Here is a 20706-nt window from a genome sequence, read left to right on the forward strand (position 1 = left end):
CTCTACAGCATTGCATCCCAAAGTCACAGAGCTCCATGCTCGTTTTCTTCAGGGGGATTGGAACAAGCAAAGTGTCTACGTTATTTCTCATTCTCCCACCAGCCAGCGCTCTCCTCCACTCTCGGATGCTATCCCTGATCACACTTTGCACATGATGACATCGGAATGCTGCGACTGAAAAGGAGCAGCTGCAGGGACCTGTCATATGGAGAGGATCAAGTCTGTAAGAGCAAGGAATTAAAGCTTAGTACACACCGGACAAATATTGGGTGGCATTGGTTGATTCAATAGAAACTGGCCAACATTCGGCTCGTTTGTATGGCAGCCGGTCCGACAGAAGCCAGCCAAATGTCCAGCTTCTGTCAAAGGGGCATGACCAAAAAAAAGGTCTGCCGACAGCCATTCGGTCAGCCAGTGGCTGAGAACGCTGACCGGTGTGTTCTGGGGGGGGGGGGGGGCTGTCCTCCTGTCAGAATACCATATCTCAGCGGGGAGATCGCTGTACTAACATTGAATCATTAGTACAGCAGCTCCTCCCAAGCTCTTCAGTTTTTTTTTTGTTCAGCCGGCTGGGTTGAAAAAAAAAAAACCTCAGTGTGTACCAGGCTTAAGGCACTTATTGTATTTGGCTTTATTCCTTACCTGTTTGCCCACTCCCAATGAGCACTCAACCTTTTCAGTGCATGTGGGGAGGAAGGGGGGACACTACACTGAGAGATTTTACAGTAACCTGGAGTTCAGCTTTAAAGTAATACTCTAGCCCAGGGGTGGGGAACCTCCGGCCCGCGGGCCGCATGCGGCCCGCACGATTCTTCTGTCCGGCCCGCACAATCGTTGCGATCCGCCCCCCCCGTGCCGCTGTGTCAGAAGGAGCCGATGGCTCCGTTCTGACACTGTGGGTGGACCCGAGGCGCAGCAGAGCAGTGCACCTCGAGCCCGCCCATTTGTGTGACAATAGCCAATGAAAATTCGCTACTGTCTCACGGATCCGCCTCCTCCTCGGCCAATGTCATTGGCCGAGGAGGAGGCGGGAGGCGGGAGGCGGGACGCGGGAGGACTCGAAGAGACGAAGAGAGGAAGCCGCCCGCCGCTACAACAGGTAAGTTAAGTGCACTGGGGCTTGGCACGCTGTTCACTCTGTATTGTGGTCATTGAAAGGGGGCACGCTCTGGGCACTCCACATTGAAAGGGGGGCACGCTCTGGGCACTCCGCATTGAAAGGGGGGCACGCTGTGGGCACTCCGCATTGAAAGGGGGCACGCTCTGGGCACTCCGCATTGAAAGGGGGCACGCTCTGGGCACTCCGCATTGAAAGGGGGCACTACGCATTGAAAGGGGGCACGCTGTGGGCACTCCGCATTGAAAGAGGGCACGCTCTGGGCAATCCGCATTGAAAGGGGGCACTACGCATTGAAAGGGGGCACACTGTGGGCACTCCGCATTGAAAGGGGGCATGCTCTGGGCACTCCGCATTGAAAGGGGGCACGCTCTGGGCACTCCACATTGAAAGGGGGCACGCTCTGGGCACTCCACATTGAAAGTGGCACTCTGCATTGAAAGGGGGCACGCTCTGGGCACTCCGCATTGAAAGGGGGCATGCTGTGGTCACTCCGCATTGAAAGGGGGCACGCTGTGGTCACTCCGCATTGAAAGGGGGCACACTGTGGTCAGTCTGCATTGAAAGGGGGCACACTGTGGTCACTCCACATTGAAAGGGGGCACACTGTGGTTACTCCGCATTGAAAGGGGGCACGCTGTGGTCACTCCGCATTGAAAGGGGGCACACTGTGGTCAGTCTGCATTGAAAGGGGGCACACTGTGGTCACTCCACATTGAAAGGGGGCACACTGTGGCCACTCCACATTGAAAGGGGGCACACTGTGGTCACTCCACATTGAAAGGGGGCATGCTGTGGTCACTCCACATTGAAAGGGGGCACGCTGTGGTCACTCCGCATTGAAAGGGGGCACGCTGTGGTCACTCCGCATTGAAAGGGGGCACACTGTGGTCACTCCGCATTGAAAGGGGGCACGCTGTGGTCACTCCGCATTGAAAGGGGGCACGCTGTGGTCACTCCGCATTGAAAGGGGGCACACTGTGGTCACTCCGCATTGAAAGGGGGCACACTGTGGTCACTCCGCATTGAAAGGGGGCATGCTGTGGTCACTCCGCATTGAAAGGGGGCACGCTGTGGTCACTCCGCATTGAAAGGGGGCACACTGTGGTCACTCCGCATTGAAAGGGGGCACGCTGTGGTCACTCCGCATTGAAAGGGGGCACGCTGTGGTCAGTCTGTGGTCACTCCACATTGAAAGGGGGCACACTGTGGTCACTCCACATTGAAAGGGGGCACGCTGTGGTCACTCCGCATTGAAAGGGGGCACGCTGTGGTCACTCCGCATTGAAAGGGGGCACGCTGTGGTCAGTCTGCATTGAAAGGGGGCACGCTGTGGTCAGTCTGCATTGAAAGGGGGCACGCTGTGGTCAGTCTGCATTGAAAGGGGGGCACGCTGTGGTCAGTCTGCATTGAAAGGGGGCATGCTGTGGTCAGTCTGCATTGAAAGGGGGGCACGCTGTGGTCAGTCTGCATTGAAAGGGGGCATGCTGTGGTCAGTCTGCATTGAAAGAGGGCACACTATACCTTGATTACTAAAGGCCCCTTTCACACTTTTGTGACCTCAAAGTCACGCAATTTTTTACAGCGTTTTTTGCCGCAAAGCAATGCCTATTACATTTATGCATACATTTTGTGCGGCCCCCGAATGATGTTACAAAAATCCAAATGGCCCTTGGTAGAAAAAAGGTTCCCCACCCCTGCTCTAGCCCAAGTGTGATTGATATGATTGTGGATCAGGTATTAAAGCAGTTTTAAACCCAAATGCAAACATTATTTATATTGAAGCTTACCAATACCTACATGTGAAGGCTGCATTCATTTTCTTAGTGAGTTGGCAGTTGGATTGCATGTCCTGGTTTATGTTTTTAGACTATTCCCACATCTAAATAAATGTGAATTTTGGGTACTTCAATGGCAGTTTCTCCTTTCATTGCGTTTAACAAACATCTGGTATAAGACTTTGATCCCCTATGGATATTGTTTATTGTCAACCAGTCCCTGAGCGGAGCTTGATCTGTTTTGCCACTATTCCCAGTGTTACATTGTAGATTTTGAAGCCGCACACAGGTAGATGAAAACAAAGGTGTCTTTATTCTTCAAAAATCATCAAGGACAAACAGACAGTGTGAGGAACAGATGATTCCCAGTGTTACCACAGCTGTCTGGGGTTCTTCATGACATTCATACCTATAAAATCTTCACCCACGTAATTATATAGATTTATGGTTTCAGCGCCTAGTGTTTTAAATTTTTAGCTTACTTTTTTAAGCTTTCTTTCTTGTGCTGTTACACCAATATGTAAGATATAATATAATGCATAGTTGTGGTAATGTCATTATAATTGGTTTATACTGCCATCTTGTGGTTGTTTCGAGTGTTGCACTTGCTTTCTGTCTTTCCCTTCTGTGTTTCTTCCTTTCCCCTCCCATTGATGATGTATTTCCTGTTCCTGCTTCTTTATGCTTGTGGCAATAGAAACTGCCACATCTGTCTAGGCCTTTATACAATCTGCTCGCATCCGGGAACACATTACCATATTTTGACCTGCAGATACCATCTTCAATCATCTGCCACATTTTGTTGTCTGCTATATCTACTGCTTGCAATAAAACCTACATGGGTGGAAAGAAACGGTGTCTGGTGAGTTCAGCTATCTGAATTAGGAATAGGTCTCAGCAAGTCACTATTAAAACAACTGGAGTCAGAATATTTCTTTAATTTTAATCTGGTAATCTGTCCACCAAGTCTGTTGTTTTTCAAAAGAACAAGCTCTCGATGTATCAGTTTACAGAGATGAGACAAACCATTTAACACTGGCAGGGATGCTTAAAGTGATCAGCTTTTATTTTATTATGTAAAACCTTTATCCCAAAAAGAAAAAAATGTTTGCTGTAACAGCTTATAAAGTGTGAGCTGGAGTTTGGCTTCAATTTGTTAGTGTATCTAAATCTGCTAGTGTCATGGACATGCAATAATGTCTGGTAGCTTACCTGTTCCTCATGTCTGCATTAAGGGCCAGACTCTTCCTTCTGGCTGCTTTTATCTGCCGTGTGCTTGATCTACCTTGCTGTGTACCGACTTTGGCTTGTCTCTTACTACTCCTGTTTGCCTGTGACCCTGACCTTTGGCCTGTCCCTTGGTTTCCCTTGTCTGCCTGTTGTCCAACCTCGGCTTACCCATCACTATCCCTTGTGTCCTGAGTGGCTGCTTCCCTTCTCTCCCTATGGAGTATGACCCGGGGGACCCCAGGGACCGCGACCTGGGCCCAGCTGCAGCCAAGTCCATCCTCACCACTAGAGGCTGACAATACTGCTATCTCCTGTGCCCCCTCTTCCCATTCATCCAGAGTGAGGGCACTCTAATATAGGAGGTGTTACTGGCCAGATCACCAGGTGAAAACAGAGGGAGAAAGCCTAAAAAAGAGAAAAAGAATGCAGCCACCACATCTAATGTTTAACAAGCTGCAATAAATTACACTTCTTCCAAATGGGAATAGCTTATTTATTCAAAAAATCACAACCATAAAGTACAACTTTACAAGCTAAGTGTGCCCTTCCTTAAGTACACACACAAGTACCTAAGGAAGTTCCATGGGCATAACATATACTTTAATTTTTTTTTAACATCAGCATTCTAACAGCAATACAAGCAATATTTATTTTTTTGACAATCTAATATATGCTTATTTCATAAATCTCCTTTCGCATTGTAAGTTCTGCCTGCTTGTTTGCCATCTCTTTTCACAGCTTCCTGGATTCCCTACATGTCTTTCAGCTTCTCCTCTGCTGTTTACTTTTAATTAATTCATTTCTAAGGACAAAATATCCCATGGTACCTCTCTGCCTGCAAGCAGACAATCCTGTACTGACTCCACCTCCTGAAACTCACTGCTGTGACACTGCATTGCCTACCCACAGAGCATAGTGATGTCACAGAATTCAAAGAAGTAACTGTGTGGGGATCTTTACAAAGTAAGTATACAAAATTCAAGCTCATTCAGATTAACAGGAATAGGCTATAAAAACATTGAAATACAATGTGGAAATGAATATATGGTTTTAAATTTTTCCCTGGTTTAGGGATGGGCAAATTAAAAGAGTTCAGGGTTTTTTGTTCAAAATCTTTCTTACCTAGGTGGATGAAGCATTAGTCCCCACTGGCCCTAACACTGAGAACCGAGCAATCAAACACCGCTGATCGCTCGGTTCTCAGAGCTCCCCGAGCAGAGAGCTGGTGACTGTCAGTCAGCGGCTCTCTTCTCTGCCTCCCCCACACTCACTGGAGCACTGGGCTGTGAAGGGGGTGGGAGTGGTGGGCTCAGCCTCTCAGCGGCTCGCTGGGAGGCTTAGTCAGGTGCTGGTCCAGGGTTGTGGGAAGATCCAAACCATATTGTTGCAATCTTTCTCCAGCCTGGACCAGCTTTGTGAAGTCAGCTGACAGCTCACTTTCTGCTGAAAATGGGTCAAAGGGGTGCAGAATGAACTGCACTCCTGTGATCCACAGGAGAAGTACAGCCAAACAAGCTTTGGCTGTACATCTCCTTTAAGCCTAAAACATCATACTATATCCTTGTGATGCTTTTATACATGGGCTATTCTCATCTTTCAGAGCAGCCTTTGGACTTTTTTGCACTTGACTGATAACACGTAAAATCAGTGTATTCCTGCTAGTTGCATTTGAAGTGGGAGTTAACCCTTTTTTGGCACTTGTACCTACAGGTAAGCCTAAAATAAGGCTTACCTGTAGGTACAGTGAATATCCCCTAAACCTGCACGGTGCTCTGAAAGGACATCATATCCATGTCATTCCTTCAAAGCTCTGTGCCGTGATCCGTGACTCCCACACACATGCACAGGAGTGACATCATCACTGCGCGGCCAATCAGATGGCCAGAACCCGGAAGGTAGACTGGGTGAAGATGGAAGCGCCTCTCAGTGGACTTCGTTTTAAGGTAAGTATTTCATAATGTGCTAGTATGTGATGCATACTAGCACTATATGCCTTTACCTTGCAGGGTTAAAAAATAAAAAAATTGTGCGGTTTACTACTGCTTTAAAAAATAATGTTATTGTTTAATGTTAATGTTTATTAATAAATGCATAGCTACATTAAAGTGGTTGTAAACCTCAGACATGAAGTATGAACAAAGACTATCCTTCTATAGTGTGTACTTCTATTAAAAATACTAAGGGTCATTTATGTCTGCTGCTTTGCTCATCTGCTATCAACATGGAAAAAACAACAAAAAGCAGAGCGCCTCTAAGTGTTATCAGATTAATTAAAACTGATAACACTTAGAGGCGCTCTGCTTTTTGTTGTTATTTCCTCTTTCAGAGCTGACTTCTCTCTGCTGCTGAGCTGGCCCTGAGTGTAATCTATTTCAGCCATCAACTACACCAGACTAATAACTATACATGAACTGCATACCCCTTGATGCTATATAGGTATGTGTGATGCGCCAACTCTTATCCTGCTATCAACATGAGTCACTTTTGAAAAGTTTTCCTGACACCAAGAGTAAAATAGTGACAGGGGAGGGAGCTCAAGCAGATTGACAGCCTCAGCTCTGTTTGTGTGTGCTGTGTGAAGGGGGTGTGTCTCTTCCCTCCAATCAGCTCTCAGAGCTCTCCTTACTGAGCTCTGCAGAATGTAACTTCAGCTCTCTGCCCCCTTTTTCTGAACTCACAGACATGCTTATAAATGCAGCACTTTGAAAGGATGTAGAAAAGAGAAGACTGCAGATAGACAGTTGCAACTTATGTAGAAGGATTTGTTTTATTTCTGTGTATCACCTGAGGATATTCCCTTCACTGGGTAATCAATCACTTTAATGTGTGTCAGTTGATGTGTTATGGAAGTTGCTGTGAAGTTGGAAGTCCAAGTCAGCTCCCCTGTAAAGTACATTCTGCCACATACTGCAAACTGTAAAGTACTACCAGAAAACACCTTTTCTTTCCCAGTGTCAGTTCTGTCAGGAGTGATGCCCTTCACTGAAATCCGACATGCTTTAGTCGTGATCATGCTTATCAAGAAAAACTGTAAAAAGCCAATTTTAAAATGTATTCATTTCCAGAAAGGTGACTGTTTGCACCATTTTTACTATATATAATAAGAAAATTGGCATGAATCAGGTTGGAACTGTTTCTGGAAGCTGAAGCGGTATATTGTTTGCTAATAAACATGACAAGACAATGCCTATCACTTGTATGAATGCCAGCCCCAGAGCAACAGTGGCAATGTAAAACATGTTGTCGCTTACAAAGTCGCAGACTTTCTTAAAACAGCCTTCCCTGTGGATTCCTGACACTTCAGTAGGCCAAGGGGTATTGTGGCATCCCTTCCGTGTCTGGCAGCAGCTGCTGGGTACTGAACCATTTTTGTGTCCCAGGTCATCATACTGTTGCTCCAAGGACCATGATGATTCAAACCAGTCACGATAACTATAGACACCACAGCAGTGTAGGTTTCTTTGGATAGCATCCAGAGCATCAGCCTTTTCCTCGTCTTCTGCATAGGAAAGAACAGCATTTCTCAGGCCACTCTGAAATCCTTCTGCAATATCCCTGTTAAGGCATGAAGCAATTAACATGAGTCAGCCTTTGTCAGTAGTTTCTCTTCTGTAACATAAATGCCAATAAAATAAATTAATGCGAAATTAAAACAGACGTGATTTTAAAACTTTTCAGTAGTCTTATAGGATTAAATGTATGTTTGCCCAACATATTTCACCAACACTATGCTAAAAATGGCCAATTTATAGACAGTTCTGCATACAATTTCAATCAATTCCCATGCTGAACTGTTATAATAAATAGGTTTTCCCCTTTCATCTATATCAGGGGTCTCCAAACTTTCTAAACAAAGGACCTGTTTACTGTCTGTCAGTCTTTACAGGGGCCAGACTGACCAGTGGGAGTAAAAAATGCCCCATCCTTGGTTTTAGTGGGAGGAGTAATGCCCCATTGTTGATAGTCAAGGGAGCAATGGTACCCCATTATTGGTGTCTTCAGAAAAAATAATGCCCCATTATTGGTGTCAGTGGGAGGAATGGTGCCCTATCATTGGTGTCAGTGGATGGAATCCTGCCCCAAAGGTCAGATGAAGGCAAGCATCCAGCTCACGGGCCACAATTTGGAGACCACGGATCTATATTATGAGAAGCATCTTCACTGGGGTATCTGCATAAAGCCTATGTTACAAAAACATACACCTTGAAAAAATGTCAACAGCATCAAACACTTGCTGTTAATAGACAAGGCAACTGTTTTTTTTTTTTTTTGCTAGAAGCCTGTATTTATTTCCATTGATACTTTTTGTAACTGTATATTTCTACCGTATGTCTTAGTGTTTTTTTAAATCTTAACTGTACTGTGTATCTAACTGTGCATTCAATGTTTGAAAATATGTGTATAAAAGAGACTCTCCAGCATGGATGCATCTCAGTTTTGTACAGATCATTTGTTGATCCCTCATCTAAATTGTCTTATCAGATTGCGTGGGAAGGGGACCTGAACGTAGCACCTGACCCGGAGGATTGACGGGCTTGGAACACTCGTCTATATAGGCAGTGGTTTATTTTAGTTTTGTGCTGCCCTAGGCAAGACTAAAATTGGGCGTCCCCCTCCCCCTCTCATGTAAATGTGCCCCACTCCTTCCTTTTTAATGGATGTTACTCCCTCCAATATCAAAGGACTACATGAACCCATGAGATTTCATGAGAGGGGGGGGTGAGAGGGGATGGGTGAGGGAGGGAGAGAGAGAAGGGGGGTGAGAGGGAGAGAGGGGGAATGAGAGAGAGAGGGGGGTGTGAGAGAGGGGTGAGAAAGAGGGGGATGAGAAATAGAGAGGGGGGGTTGAGAGAGAGGATTAGAGACAGAGAGAGAGTGGGGAAGAGAGGGGGGGATGAGCGAGAGAGAGAGGGGGGGGTGAGCGAGAGAGGGGGGTGAGAGAGGGGGGATGTGAGGAAAAGAGAGAGGGGGGATGAGAGAGAGTGGGGATGAGAGAGAGGGGGGTGAGAGAGAGATAGAGGGGGATGTGAGGGAGAGAGAGGGAGGTGAGAGCGAGAGGGGGTGAGAGAGAGAGATAGGGGGGATGAGAGAGAGGGGGTGAGAGAGATAAAGAGGGCGACAGAGAAAGAGAGGGGAGGTGAGAGAGAAAGAGAGAGAGGGGGTGAGAGAGACAGCTCTAGCAATCAGTGGCCAATAGAGTCTAAGGTGGAGGGGGGCTTTTTTGACGCCCCCCTGCAAAGTGCCGCCCTAGGCCTGGGCCTTGTCGGCCTAGGCCAAAATACAGCACTGTATATAGGGGTGTTATGAATATAGCCTTAATGGAAGCAGGGTACAAAGTATATGCTAGATGGTATTTAAAAGACTTGTAAAAATGAACCCGAGCACCTCATCCTCCTGTTTCTGGGGTTGTAGGTTCACATTTGGTAGACCTGTCCTAAAGTCAGGAACTTCTGGATATGGGTCCATTCTTTAGTTTATTCTGTCACCATGATCAATATCATCAAAGATGTCCAGGTAACTTTGTTAAATGAACCAGTAGAAAATATCCTCAGAAACACACAAACTCTGATTTATTTTATCCTTTTGGCGGCCAAAATCGCAATAGCCACTGCGTAGAAAAGTGCGGCGGTGGATTTTGCCTTGCTGAAGTGTAAACTGACCTGGATTATGCTTTATGAAAAAATGGTGTGTCTTAAAGGATAAACAACCTTTATTTATTAAAATATGGAACCCCTGGCTCTCTTATTTACAGGTGCAAAATATCTACAGGTGATCTCCTTGGCGAGATGGCGTTGGACTTCTGGATCTCTGGATGTTATTTCTTCCCCTTCTCTTCTTTTCTTTTCCTGCTTTTGCTCTTTTGAGACTTTCTTTCTAAATTGTTCTCGATTAAATTGAAAGGTCCTATATCCTGACTTCTGGTCCTAACGGATGTTTATCACAGTATGGAACCTGTTATATCTTCGAATTTACATTGGTAATATTATTTTTGATGGGATTACTCTGGATAGGTGGAAGGACTGGTGCAAGCCGGCCTTCCTCCTCTGCATGGAGCTTCAGATGGTCTTTATTGTAGTTCATGCATTTGTTTTTCCCTCTTTTTTTCTCAGTCAAAACTGGTGGTTATTGAAACTGACTGTATCTGGATAGCTCAACAGTTGCAAATACTACCAGATTGAGATATGGGACTATACTAGTATCCCTCGATTTTTATACTGCTGTATGCCTTTACTGTTCTTGATAGCCTCGGCAAATGTAAAAAGGTATACTAAATTGTATTACTCTATTTTGTAAAACTAATACAAATGATTGAAACAGAATTATGAGGACCTCTCTCATGTAGGAAGGCAAATTCTCAAGCTTGTTGATTTGATTCAACAGCCTAACTGATAGAGTAGAAAATAATGCCATGGAGTACCCATCTAATCTATGATTTTCCTGAAAATTGCTCAATAGCAAACTGAATCTTAAAGCGGTAATAAACCGCTGGACGTTTTTTTTTTTTTTTTGTTACCCTGCAAGGTAATGTCATATTGTGCTAGCACATTATGTTAAATTTACCTTAAAACGAAGTTATTCCTGAGATGACAGAGCTGCAGGTGCTTCCTTTTTCACCCGTCTTGCTTCCAGGTTCGCAGACTCCAGCTCTGTGACTGGCCAGGGCCACAATGACGTCACTCCCACGCATGCGTACGGGAGCTGCCGTATATGGCACAGGGCTCTAAAGGAACGGGTTGCTGTACTAACTATGCGATGTTAGTACAGCTATCTCCCTGCTGAACTATTGTGTTCTGACAAGGGGGCTGCCCCTATGCCAAACCACACCATTGGCTGCGAGCGCTGATCAAATGCCAATCGGCATGTTTTTCCAGAATGCCCATTCAACAGAAGCTGGACGTTCGGCTGGCTTCTGGCAGACACAGGCGCCACACTAAGTGCAGTATATCGAGATTTATTGTTAATTAATAGAAGCTGTCGCCGGCGCCAGTACGTATCCCGGAAGTGACGTCAGGACGGCTAGTGCTGTGTCCCCTGCAGATGGGAAGTACCGATCGTCCATTCGATACAACCCAGCGCGCTGATACCGCTTGTGCCATCCTGAATTTGGACACCAGGATCATCATCCCCTTTTATGATACTGTCATGCTGGTTTTACACACATGTTTGTGAGTACCTTTTCGTTGGTTAATTAACAATAAATCTCTATATACTGCACTTAGTGTGGCGCCTGTGTTCTCCTTCCAGCTTGCCACAACCCCTTCTACTTGTCACCAGAGCAGCCTACGGAGTGTGGTGTTTGGAGATACATGTATATGGACTTTACATATGGACTTTTTAATATAGCCACCATTATGTTGCTGTTTCCATTATAGTAGCATATGTCTGTATGTTTACTATTGGAGTTTGCGAAGTGTTTTGGACACCCCTTCCCCTGTTGTGCGCCAGGTTTCACCCCTCCTTTCCGTTCTGCCAGATAGACTGCTGTACACACGGTCAGACGATTTTTGTTGACCGATACCAGACAATATTTGGCATGTGTGTACCAGGCTTTTCCCTGCAGGAACTGGGATAACTCCTAATCAGAGTAATTTGTGCTAATTCAAGTATCTTCTATTTAATGTGTAGCATTCTCTTTGCTAAAGTAAAAACTTCTTGTGTTCACATTTTTTTTAAAACCCAATCTCTATAATTATCTACTAGTGATGAGGAGCAATACAGTGGGTACGGAAAGTATTCCGACCCCCTTAAATTTTTCACTCTTTGTTATATTGCAGCCATTTGCTAAAATCATTTAAGTTCATTCTTCTTCCTCATGAATGTACGCATAGCACCCCATACTGACAGAAAAACACAGAATTGTTGACATTGTTGCAGATTTATTAAAAAAGAAAAACTGAAATATCACATGGTCCTAAGTATTCAGACCCTTTGCTGTGACACTCATATATTTAACTCAGGTGCTTTCCATTTCTTCTGATCATCCTTGAGATGGTTCTACACCTTCATTTGAGTCCAGCTGTGTTTGATTATACTGATTGGACTTGATTAGGAAAGCCACACACCTGTCTATATAAGACCTTCCAGATCACAATGCATGTCAGAGCAAATGAGAATCATGAGGTCAAAGGAACTGCCTGAAGAGCTCAGAGACAGAATTGTGGCAAGGCACAGATCTGGCCAAGGTTACAAAAAGATTTCTGCTGCACTTAAGGTTCCTAAGAGCACAGTGGCCTCCATAATCCTCAAATGGAAGACGTTTGGGACGACCAGAACCCTTCCTTGAGCTGGCCGTCCGGCCAAACTAAGCTATCGGGGGAGAAGAGCCTTGGTGAGAGAGGTAAAGAAGAACCCAAAGATCACTGTGGCTGAGCTCCAGAGATGCAGTCAGGAGATGGGAAAAAGTTGTAGAAAGTCAACCATCACTGCAGCCCTCCACCAGTCGGGGCTTTATGGCAGAGTGGCCCGACGGAAGCCTCTCCTCAGTGTAAGACACATGAAAGCCCGCATGGAGTTTGCTAAAAAACACCTGAAGGACTCCAAGATGGTGAGAAATAAGATTCTCTGGTCTGATGAGACCAAAATAGAACTTTTTGGCCTTAATTCTAAGCGGTATGTGTGAAGAAAACCAGGCACTGCTCATCACCTGTCCAATACAGTCCCAACAGTGAAGCATGGTGGTGGCAGCATCATGCTGTGGGGGTGTTTTTCAGCTGCAGGGACAGGACGACTGGTTGCAATCGAGGGAAAGATGAATGCGGCCAAGGATATCCTGGACAAAAACCTTCTCCAGAGTGCTCTGGACCTCAGACTGGGCCGAAGGTTTACCTTCCAACAAGACAATGACCCTAAGCACACAGCTAAAATAATGAAGGAGTGGCTTCACAACAACTCCGTGACTGTTCTTGAATGGCCCAGCCAGAGCCCTGACTTAAACCCAATTGAGCATCTCTGGAGAGACCTAAAAATGGCTGTCCACCAACGTTTACCATCCAACCTGACAGAACTGGAGAGGATCTGCAAGGAGGAATGGCAGAGGATCCCCAAATCCAGGTGTGAAAGACTTGTTGCATCTTTCCCAAAAAGACTCCTGGCTGTATTAGATCAAAAGGGGGCTTCTACTAAATACTGAGCAAAGGGTCTGAATACTTAGGACCATGTGATATTTCAGTTTTTCTTTTTTAATAAATCTGCAACAATGTCAACAATTCTGTGTTTTTCTGTCAGTATGGGGTGCTATGTGTACATTCATGAGGAAGAAGAATGAACTTAAATGATTTTAGCAAATGGCTGCAATATAACAAAGAGTGAAAAATTTAAGGGGGTCTGAATACTTTCCGTACCCACTGTATGCCCCTTCAGTCGTCAATGGTGATGATTTATCAATAAGTGCACGTGCTGTTGCATTGTTTCTGACTATGCCCTTTGTAGCCATAGAGGACTTTCTGAGGGTAGCCTATAGGTCTTCCCAATTGAGGACTCTTGATATAGGCAGTGGGCATAACCTGTTGGCAGTTGCTTATAACTTTACAGTCATCCAGCCAAAAGACAATGATTTGCCACAGGCATATACAATTCATTTTAGAAGCATTATCTCTGGGTCCTTTGTACAAGGGACAAAGAAAACAGCTCTAGTATACAGAAAAATTCAGGGTCAGTCAACCCACATTGATATTTCAGTTACAGGAGGAATCCAGCTAAGAACTACCATTCATAGGTTTTGCTTCTGTTCCTGACAACTTGGGTGTTTAGCAGGTAATGTCAAGCCTGATATACAACAAGGGTTTTAGGTACCAACACCCCAAGTTAACTAATAAATATAATTGGGGAAAGGGAGGCCGTTTACCCCACAGAAACGGTCCCAGGGAAAGTTGGAAACTTGGGTGTTTAATATATTCCCAACCCTTTCGTCTTCCCACTTCTTTTGTATTCTCCATAATAAAAGTTTATTAACAAAATAAATTATTTACTGGAGGGATGATATTTGCAAGAGCGCCCTGACAGTTTGGATGATAATCTGGCATCGTAATAACATCTACTATGACTCATAAGCTTTTCTAAAAATGTCAAATGCCCTGAACATAACATCATTATTAAGGTCTTAAGCATCTTAGTATTCTACATGGAACCATAGAGGTCTATATGAAGTTTTCTAACCTAAAAGCCAATGAAGTGAAAACAAATCTTAAATTTAATCATCTGTATTCCTAAAACCGTCCAATTGTGCTTACAATGTTAAAGATGACAACATTTTCCATGGTCTAGCTATCTTACTTCTAGTTGTGGAACATATTTCTTCTGATTCTCCAAGGACAAAGAAATGTGATTGACATATCCTTAATTAACTTTCTTTGCACGGATATTTTGATTAATTTGCTCCATGAATATGGCAATTGTAAAGAAAAACTGTGAGCAGTTCAATATATTAACATTGCTTTATTCTTGCTGTGCACAATGAATGACAAGAAAAATAAGCTTGTCTTGTTTGTTGACAGCCTCTAGAACACAAGCGACAGATTGTAAATATAAGATGGTGGAAGTAAGGACAACCAAACAGATTTAAAGTATATGGTGCCTAAATTCCAACTGCAAGACAAATCTTTGTCTAAAAACAACACAGATGTATTGTGTAAAGTAAATAAATCAGTGCAAACTATTAAAAATAGGTGTATAAAAACAGCTGCTATACCAACACCTTACGACTGCAAAGTCAAAAAATCAGAATCAAAATAAGGTGCAGCGCTAATATGTGCCAAGCATCAATACCACTGTGAAAATAAACTGGGTAAAGTGCTTAGAGATAAACAAAGTGGCTATGTGCACAATATTAATAAAGTGCCAAAAGTAGTGCAAAATAACACGATAAGATGCCTCAAAAAGAACTTTACAAAATAAGTTTGGCACTTTACAAGCAGTGCAGGCTTACAACACTTGTCTCATTATCTCAGACGGAGCTGGCTGCCGGGTTCCTGGTTCGTCCAGAAGTCTCCGCCCCTATACGCGTTGCGTCATACGTCCAAGACACTCCACTTCCTCAATTGAGATTATGAGACAAGCGTTGTAAGCCTGCACTGCTTGTAAAGTGCCACTCCATGTGAGTTTATTATTGCTAATTCCCAATAAAATGAACTTTTAAGCAGAGAACATTAGATTTCTGCCTCTCTTTTGTATGTTATATCAGATGATGCGGGGAGTGATCAGAATCAATTAATATATCCAATCCATTGAACGACCCTTATGGAAAACGAGCTGTAGGAGAGAGATCTTTAACCCTTAGAGGAACTGCTCACTTGACCTGGTGGTAAAACACGGGTCAGAGTTTCAGGTGAGAGGACATCTTTGGGTGCTGGTGGCAGAAGCACTAGCACTTTCAAGCGCTGGTCAAGCTTCATTTTTTACACAGGGCAAAGGAAGCTATTAATGGACTGATACTTTCTGGACATTTCATCGCACTATGTGATTTATTTGGCACATTGTCACTTTTGGAAAATTCTTTTTGAGGCACCTTATCTTGTCATTTTGCACTACTTTTGGCACTTGATTAATATTGCGCACATAGCCACTTTGTTTATCTCTAAGCACTTTACCTAATTTATTTTCACAGTGGTATTGATGCTTGGCACATATTAGCACTGCACCTTATTTGAACACAGAAATATTATACAGACTATTAGAGACGATCATAATTATTATTACATTTTTTTAAGAGTAGCTGCAGGATAGGTGTTTATGCTGCCATACAGGAACACATTTCAATCAGAATGCATCCCCTAAATGTATTTTTAATTTAGTGTACCCTAAGGGAGAATTCAAACATAGTGCGGTGACAGGCGTTTTACTGCATTGTAAAACGCCTGTCACCGCAAAGACACACAGAAAACAATTGTTTTCTGTCTGTCTCATTTATACTGCAACACAGTACAGAGCTGCGCTGCAGCTTGCTGCTATAATATGCAAACATGCCGCATGTTATCGCAGTTCACTGTACAAAATCTCATGGTGTTGTTCATCAGTGTAGCGCATTGTACTTCAAATAAAGTTTGTACAAAAAAAAAAGGAGCTGTGTGTGATGCCCTAAATTGCGCATAACACTGCCCCTACCGCAGTCGGGAACAGACATCTGCCAGAGAGGTAAAGCATTCCAGAAGCTGCCCGTTCCTGTGTGAACCAGCCCTTAGCTGCCAAATACAAAATCATGGTACCTAGTACACTGTCAACTTAGGTGTAGAGTGCTATCTCTTGGTGTTCTAAATGAATGTGGGTGATTTCATCAAGCAGTGTATGATGGTTTTGGGGTGGTGATGTCTTCAGTAGTGGGGCTCCATTTTTCCAGAACCTGCATGCTGCCTTCTCTTGATGATGACTACCACCTTTATTTACATTAACCACTTCACGACCGCCCACCATACATATACTGTGGCAGGGCGACGGCTCTGCATCAGATCATGTACCTAGTACGTGATCTGACACTTCCAGGGCAGACTCGATGTCCGCCGACACCCGCTGATTGTTCAGTCCACAGGCAAAAATGGCGATCTGCCTGTGTAAACAAGGCAAATAGCAGTTCTGTCAGTAGGGAAGGCATTGATCCTGTGTTCCTGCAAAGCAGGGGCATGGATCAATGCCTTCCCCTGGTAAACGCACCTCCCCCACATTACACAAGCACTGGCTAGGAACACATTTAACCCTTTGATTGCCCCTGATGTTAACCCCTTCCCACCCAGTGTCATTTTTACAGTGACAGTGCATATTTTTTAGCACTGATCACTGTATTAGTGTCAATGGTCCCCAAAAAGTGTCAAAAGTGGCAGTGTCCGATTTGTCCGCCGCAATATCGCAGTCCCGCTAAGTCATTGATCGCCACCATTACTAGTCAAAATAAATAAATAAATAAAAATTATTATAAAAAATATCCCATCGTTTGTAGACGCTATAACCTTTGCGCAAACCAATCAATATACGTTTTTTTGTGATTTTTTTTACAAAAAATATGTAGCAGAATATAAAATTAGCCTTAATTGATGAAGAGATTTGATTTTTTTCAATTTCTTTATTGGGTGTGTTTTAAATCAGAAAGTAAAAAATATGTTTTTTTTGTTTTTTCAGAATTGTCAGTCTTTTTTGTTTATAGCACAAAAAAATAAAAACTGCAGGATGTGATGAAATACAACCAAAAGAATGCTCTATTTATCGGGAAAAAAAGGACATACATTTAATTTGGATACAGCGTCGCCCGACAGCGCAATTGTCAGTTACAGTAACACGGTGCTGTACACCATAAAAATGCCTGGTAATGAAGGGGGCAAATCTTCCAAAGGTCAAGTGGTTAAGGCAGGACAATACTTTACCCCCATCGTTTTTCAGAGGCATTTGACAGCAGCTAAGGAGGTGACATATTTTAACCTATGAAAGCCTGCAATACTGCTCTGAAACCCCGTGCATTACATATGCTTGAAGGAAAGCTGTGGCATGGTCCCATTTACTAGAATCGCTCAAGTTTGGCAGCCTAGTGCCTCCCAAATGCAACCTGTGGTAGAATTCTTGCAGCGCACACTACAGCCACAGGCAGTGTGTACCAATATGGTCGTTGGCTATGCAAACTTACTCCTGGGCGATTAAGGGCAGTTCAACCACCTATTTTCCATCATTGTCCAATCACAGGCTGGGGGGTAGGGAGATGACCTATCTGTGATCCTTAACTGCAGTAGTCAGGTAATCCCCTTCGCTCTGTTGTCTGGCAGGTTGTGTAAATTCCAGGACTAAATGAACAGAAATACATTCTAGAGATCTATCTATCTATCTATCTATCTATCTATCTATCTATCTATCTATCTATCTATCTATCTATCTATCTATCTATCTATCTATCTATCTATCTATCTATCTATCGTAAAATCTTCAAGAAATGCATATTAACCACTTGCCGACCGCTCACATTGAGCGTACTGTGGCAAAGTGGTCCATTATCGTCCAGTGACGTAGGTCTACGTCGCTGGACTCCTCCCCTTATGGGCGGCGCACGTGCGCCGCCGGAGGCTCGATCCCGCTGTATTCAGTCACAGCGGGAGTCGGGCCAGGGGAGGAGCGGTGGTGATCACCGCCGCTCTTCCCCGATCGTCGGGGATCGAGTGTGGAGATCCGCCTGCTTGTGTAAACAAAGCGGGCGGATCTCCTAAGTGACAGGCAGTGACAGATTGCAGGATTCAGCATAGCTGAACCTGCGATCTGTGCCTGTGTCACACAGTCCCTTCCCCCCACACAGGTCAGTAAGCACCAGGCATACATTAACCCCTTGATCACCAATAAAAGTTAACCCCTTCCCTGCCAGTGTCATTTTTACAGTAACAGTGCATATTTATAGCACTGATTACTGTAGTAATGTCACTGGTACCCCCAAAAGTGTCAAAAATGTCAGTCAAGGGTCCGATCTGTCTGCCGCAATGTCGCAGTCCCGCAAAAAAAAAAAAACGCAGATCGCCGCCATTACTAGTTAAAAAAAAAACAATAAAAAAGAAATAAATTTTCCGCAGTTAGTAGCTGCGATAACTTTTGCACAAACCAATCAAAATACGCTTACCAAAAATATGTAGCAGAAAACAAATTGGCCTAAAATGTTAAAAATTTTTGATTTTTACATATTTTTAGGGGAATTTCATATAAAAAAATGTGAAAAATATTGTTATTTTTTCAAAATTGTCGCTCTTTTTTTGTTCATAGCGCAAAAAGTAAAAATCACACAGGTGATCAAATACCACCAAAAGAAAGCTCTATTTGTGGTGAAAAAAGGACATAAATTTAATTTGGGTACAGCATTGCATGACCGCGCAATTGTCTGTTAAAGTAATGCAGTGCCGAATCGCAAAATATGGCCTGGTCAGGAATGTGGTAAAATCTTCCGGTCTTAAAGCAGTTAAAAATACGCTCATTAAGAATTTTTTTGTCAAAGACATGTAGCTAAATACATTTTGGCTTAAATATATGACAAAAATTAAATATATTGTATATTTTTTTACTGTCAAAATAGAAAAATATTGTTATTTTTTCAAAATTGTCGTTTTTTTTTTTTAATATCGCAAAAAATGAAAAGCGCAGAGGTGATCAAATACCACTAAAAGAAAGCTCTGTTTGTGGGAAAAAAAGGACGTAAATTTTGTTTGGGTGCGGCATTGCATGACCGCGCAATTGTCAGTTAAAATCGCACAGTGCCGAATCGCAAAAAGTGGCCTGGACGTAAAGCAGGAAAATCCTCCGGTGGTAAAGTGGTTAAAAAAACTGTGCGCCTGTAATTCTACTACTTTGTTCTTAAAGTCACATCTTGAATGACAGTGTCAAAAACACGTTACTGCCTATGAACATATGTTAATTAGGAGTATAATTAATGATATTAATAAAAGCTTCTGAAAAATAAAATAAATAAATATATATATATATGTGTGTTTATGTTCTGTACAGGGATGTGAACCATGAAAAATCAGCTGCTTACTTTTTATTTATTATTAAAGAGGAGTGAGTGAAAAAATAGGAGATTACCTGCGGTAGAACAAGCCAGAGAGTCCAGCAGCTAACCCAGCCAAAAGCACTGCCAGCTGGAAAAGCCCATAGGTGCGTAGAAGAGACCTCTTCTCTACTGCAGCACTGAAGCAGCCAAGAAATCCCCAAAGCAGTACAGCAGCTCCACTCACCACTAAAATGAGTGGCGTGTTTGGATAACTGTTGGTGGACAAAACCAAATATTGCTCCAATGAGATTTTTGCCCATATTCCAACTATGAGCATAGCTAGACCTGCAATCCAAAAAACGAAACTGAAGGCCATGAGGGAGAGCTTTAACAGAGCCATCCTACGTCGCATGTACCTCTTTCTGTGCTGAAAACTGTATTTGGGGATGACCAAGGATCGAAAGAGGATGTCATCTTTTTCTTGTAACTCTCCTGCTACAGTTTGCTGAGACACAAAATGCTGCACTTCTTCCTCCTCATCTTGGGGATATTCGGGCAGCACCCACACACCAGTGGGGTGACTTCTATGTGGGCGCCCTGCCACAATGGAGATCCTTCTGTCACCCTGTAGGTCCAAAATGTCTTTTTTCCCTGCAGAGTATTTTCTGGAATGCAACTGCTCTGCTGTGCCATCAGTCATGGTCCCTTGCCTCAGCTAGATTTTACAGCCTCCCCCTCTGATCACCTCTCTAGAAAGCCAATACATTTCTTTTAGCTCAGCAATAAATGTCAGATTGTGAGCTCTTACGTAGAAGACTAATATGCTTCTTTCTGTTCCTGTTTCACTAGATAAGCCTGTTACTGTTATTATGGTCTCATGCTTTCTATATTCTTAGTTGTAAAACATAAAAGTTTGGACAAAATAATTAAAAATAAAGAGACATTTTCCTAACTCGCTAATTATTTTTTAAATCACACTTTAAAATAAATTCAAAAAAAGAGTTAATAAATAGTGCACACATTCTTGCAAGCATAACTATAACTATAGATCTTTCCCTTTATAGACACATAGATAAAGAAACCAAGCAGCTCATGTAGTAAAAAGAAAAAATGGCGGCATCTACTGCAACCTCAAAAAACAACTG

General features: G+C 43.4%; 1 protein-coding gene across 1 annotated transcript; it reads right to left on the reverse strand.

Moving 5' to 3' along the window:
• Positions 1–7244: 7244 nt before the first annotated feature.
• LOC309551943 (tetraspanin-7-like) lies at positions 7245–20294 on the reverse strand (the record flags this gene model as incomplete). The annotated part of the gene is made up of 2 exons (XM_082252674.1): positions 19654–20294; positions 7245–7680 (listed from the first exon to the last, which is right to left on the reverse strand). Exons 1-2 carry the CDS (start codon positions 20259–20261, stop codon positions 7245–7247), a joined length of 1044 nt encoding a protein of 347 aa, XP_082108800.1. The 5' UTR covers positions 20262–20294.
• Positions 20295–20706: the final 412 nt, after the last annotated feature.

The sequence above is a fragment of the Pelophylax lessonae genome (assembly GCF_965119305.1).
Source record: "Pelophylax lessonae genome assembly, chromosome: 4".
Taxonomy (NCBI): Eukaryota; Metazoa; Chordata; class Amphibia; order Anura; family Ranidae; genus Pelophylax; species Pelophylax lessonae.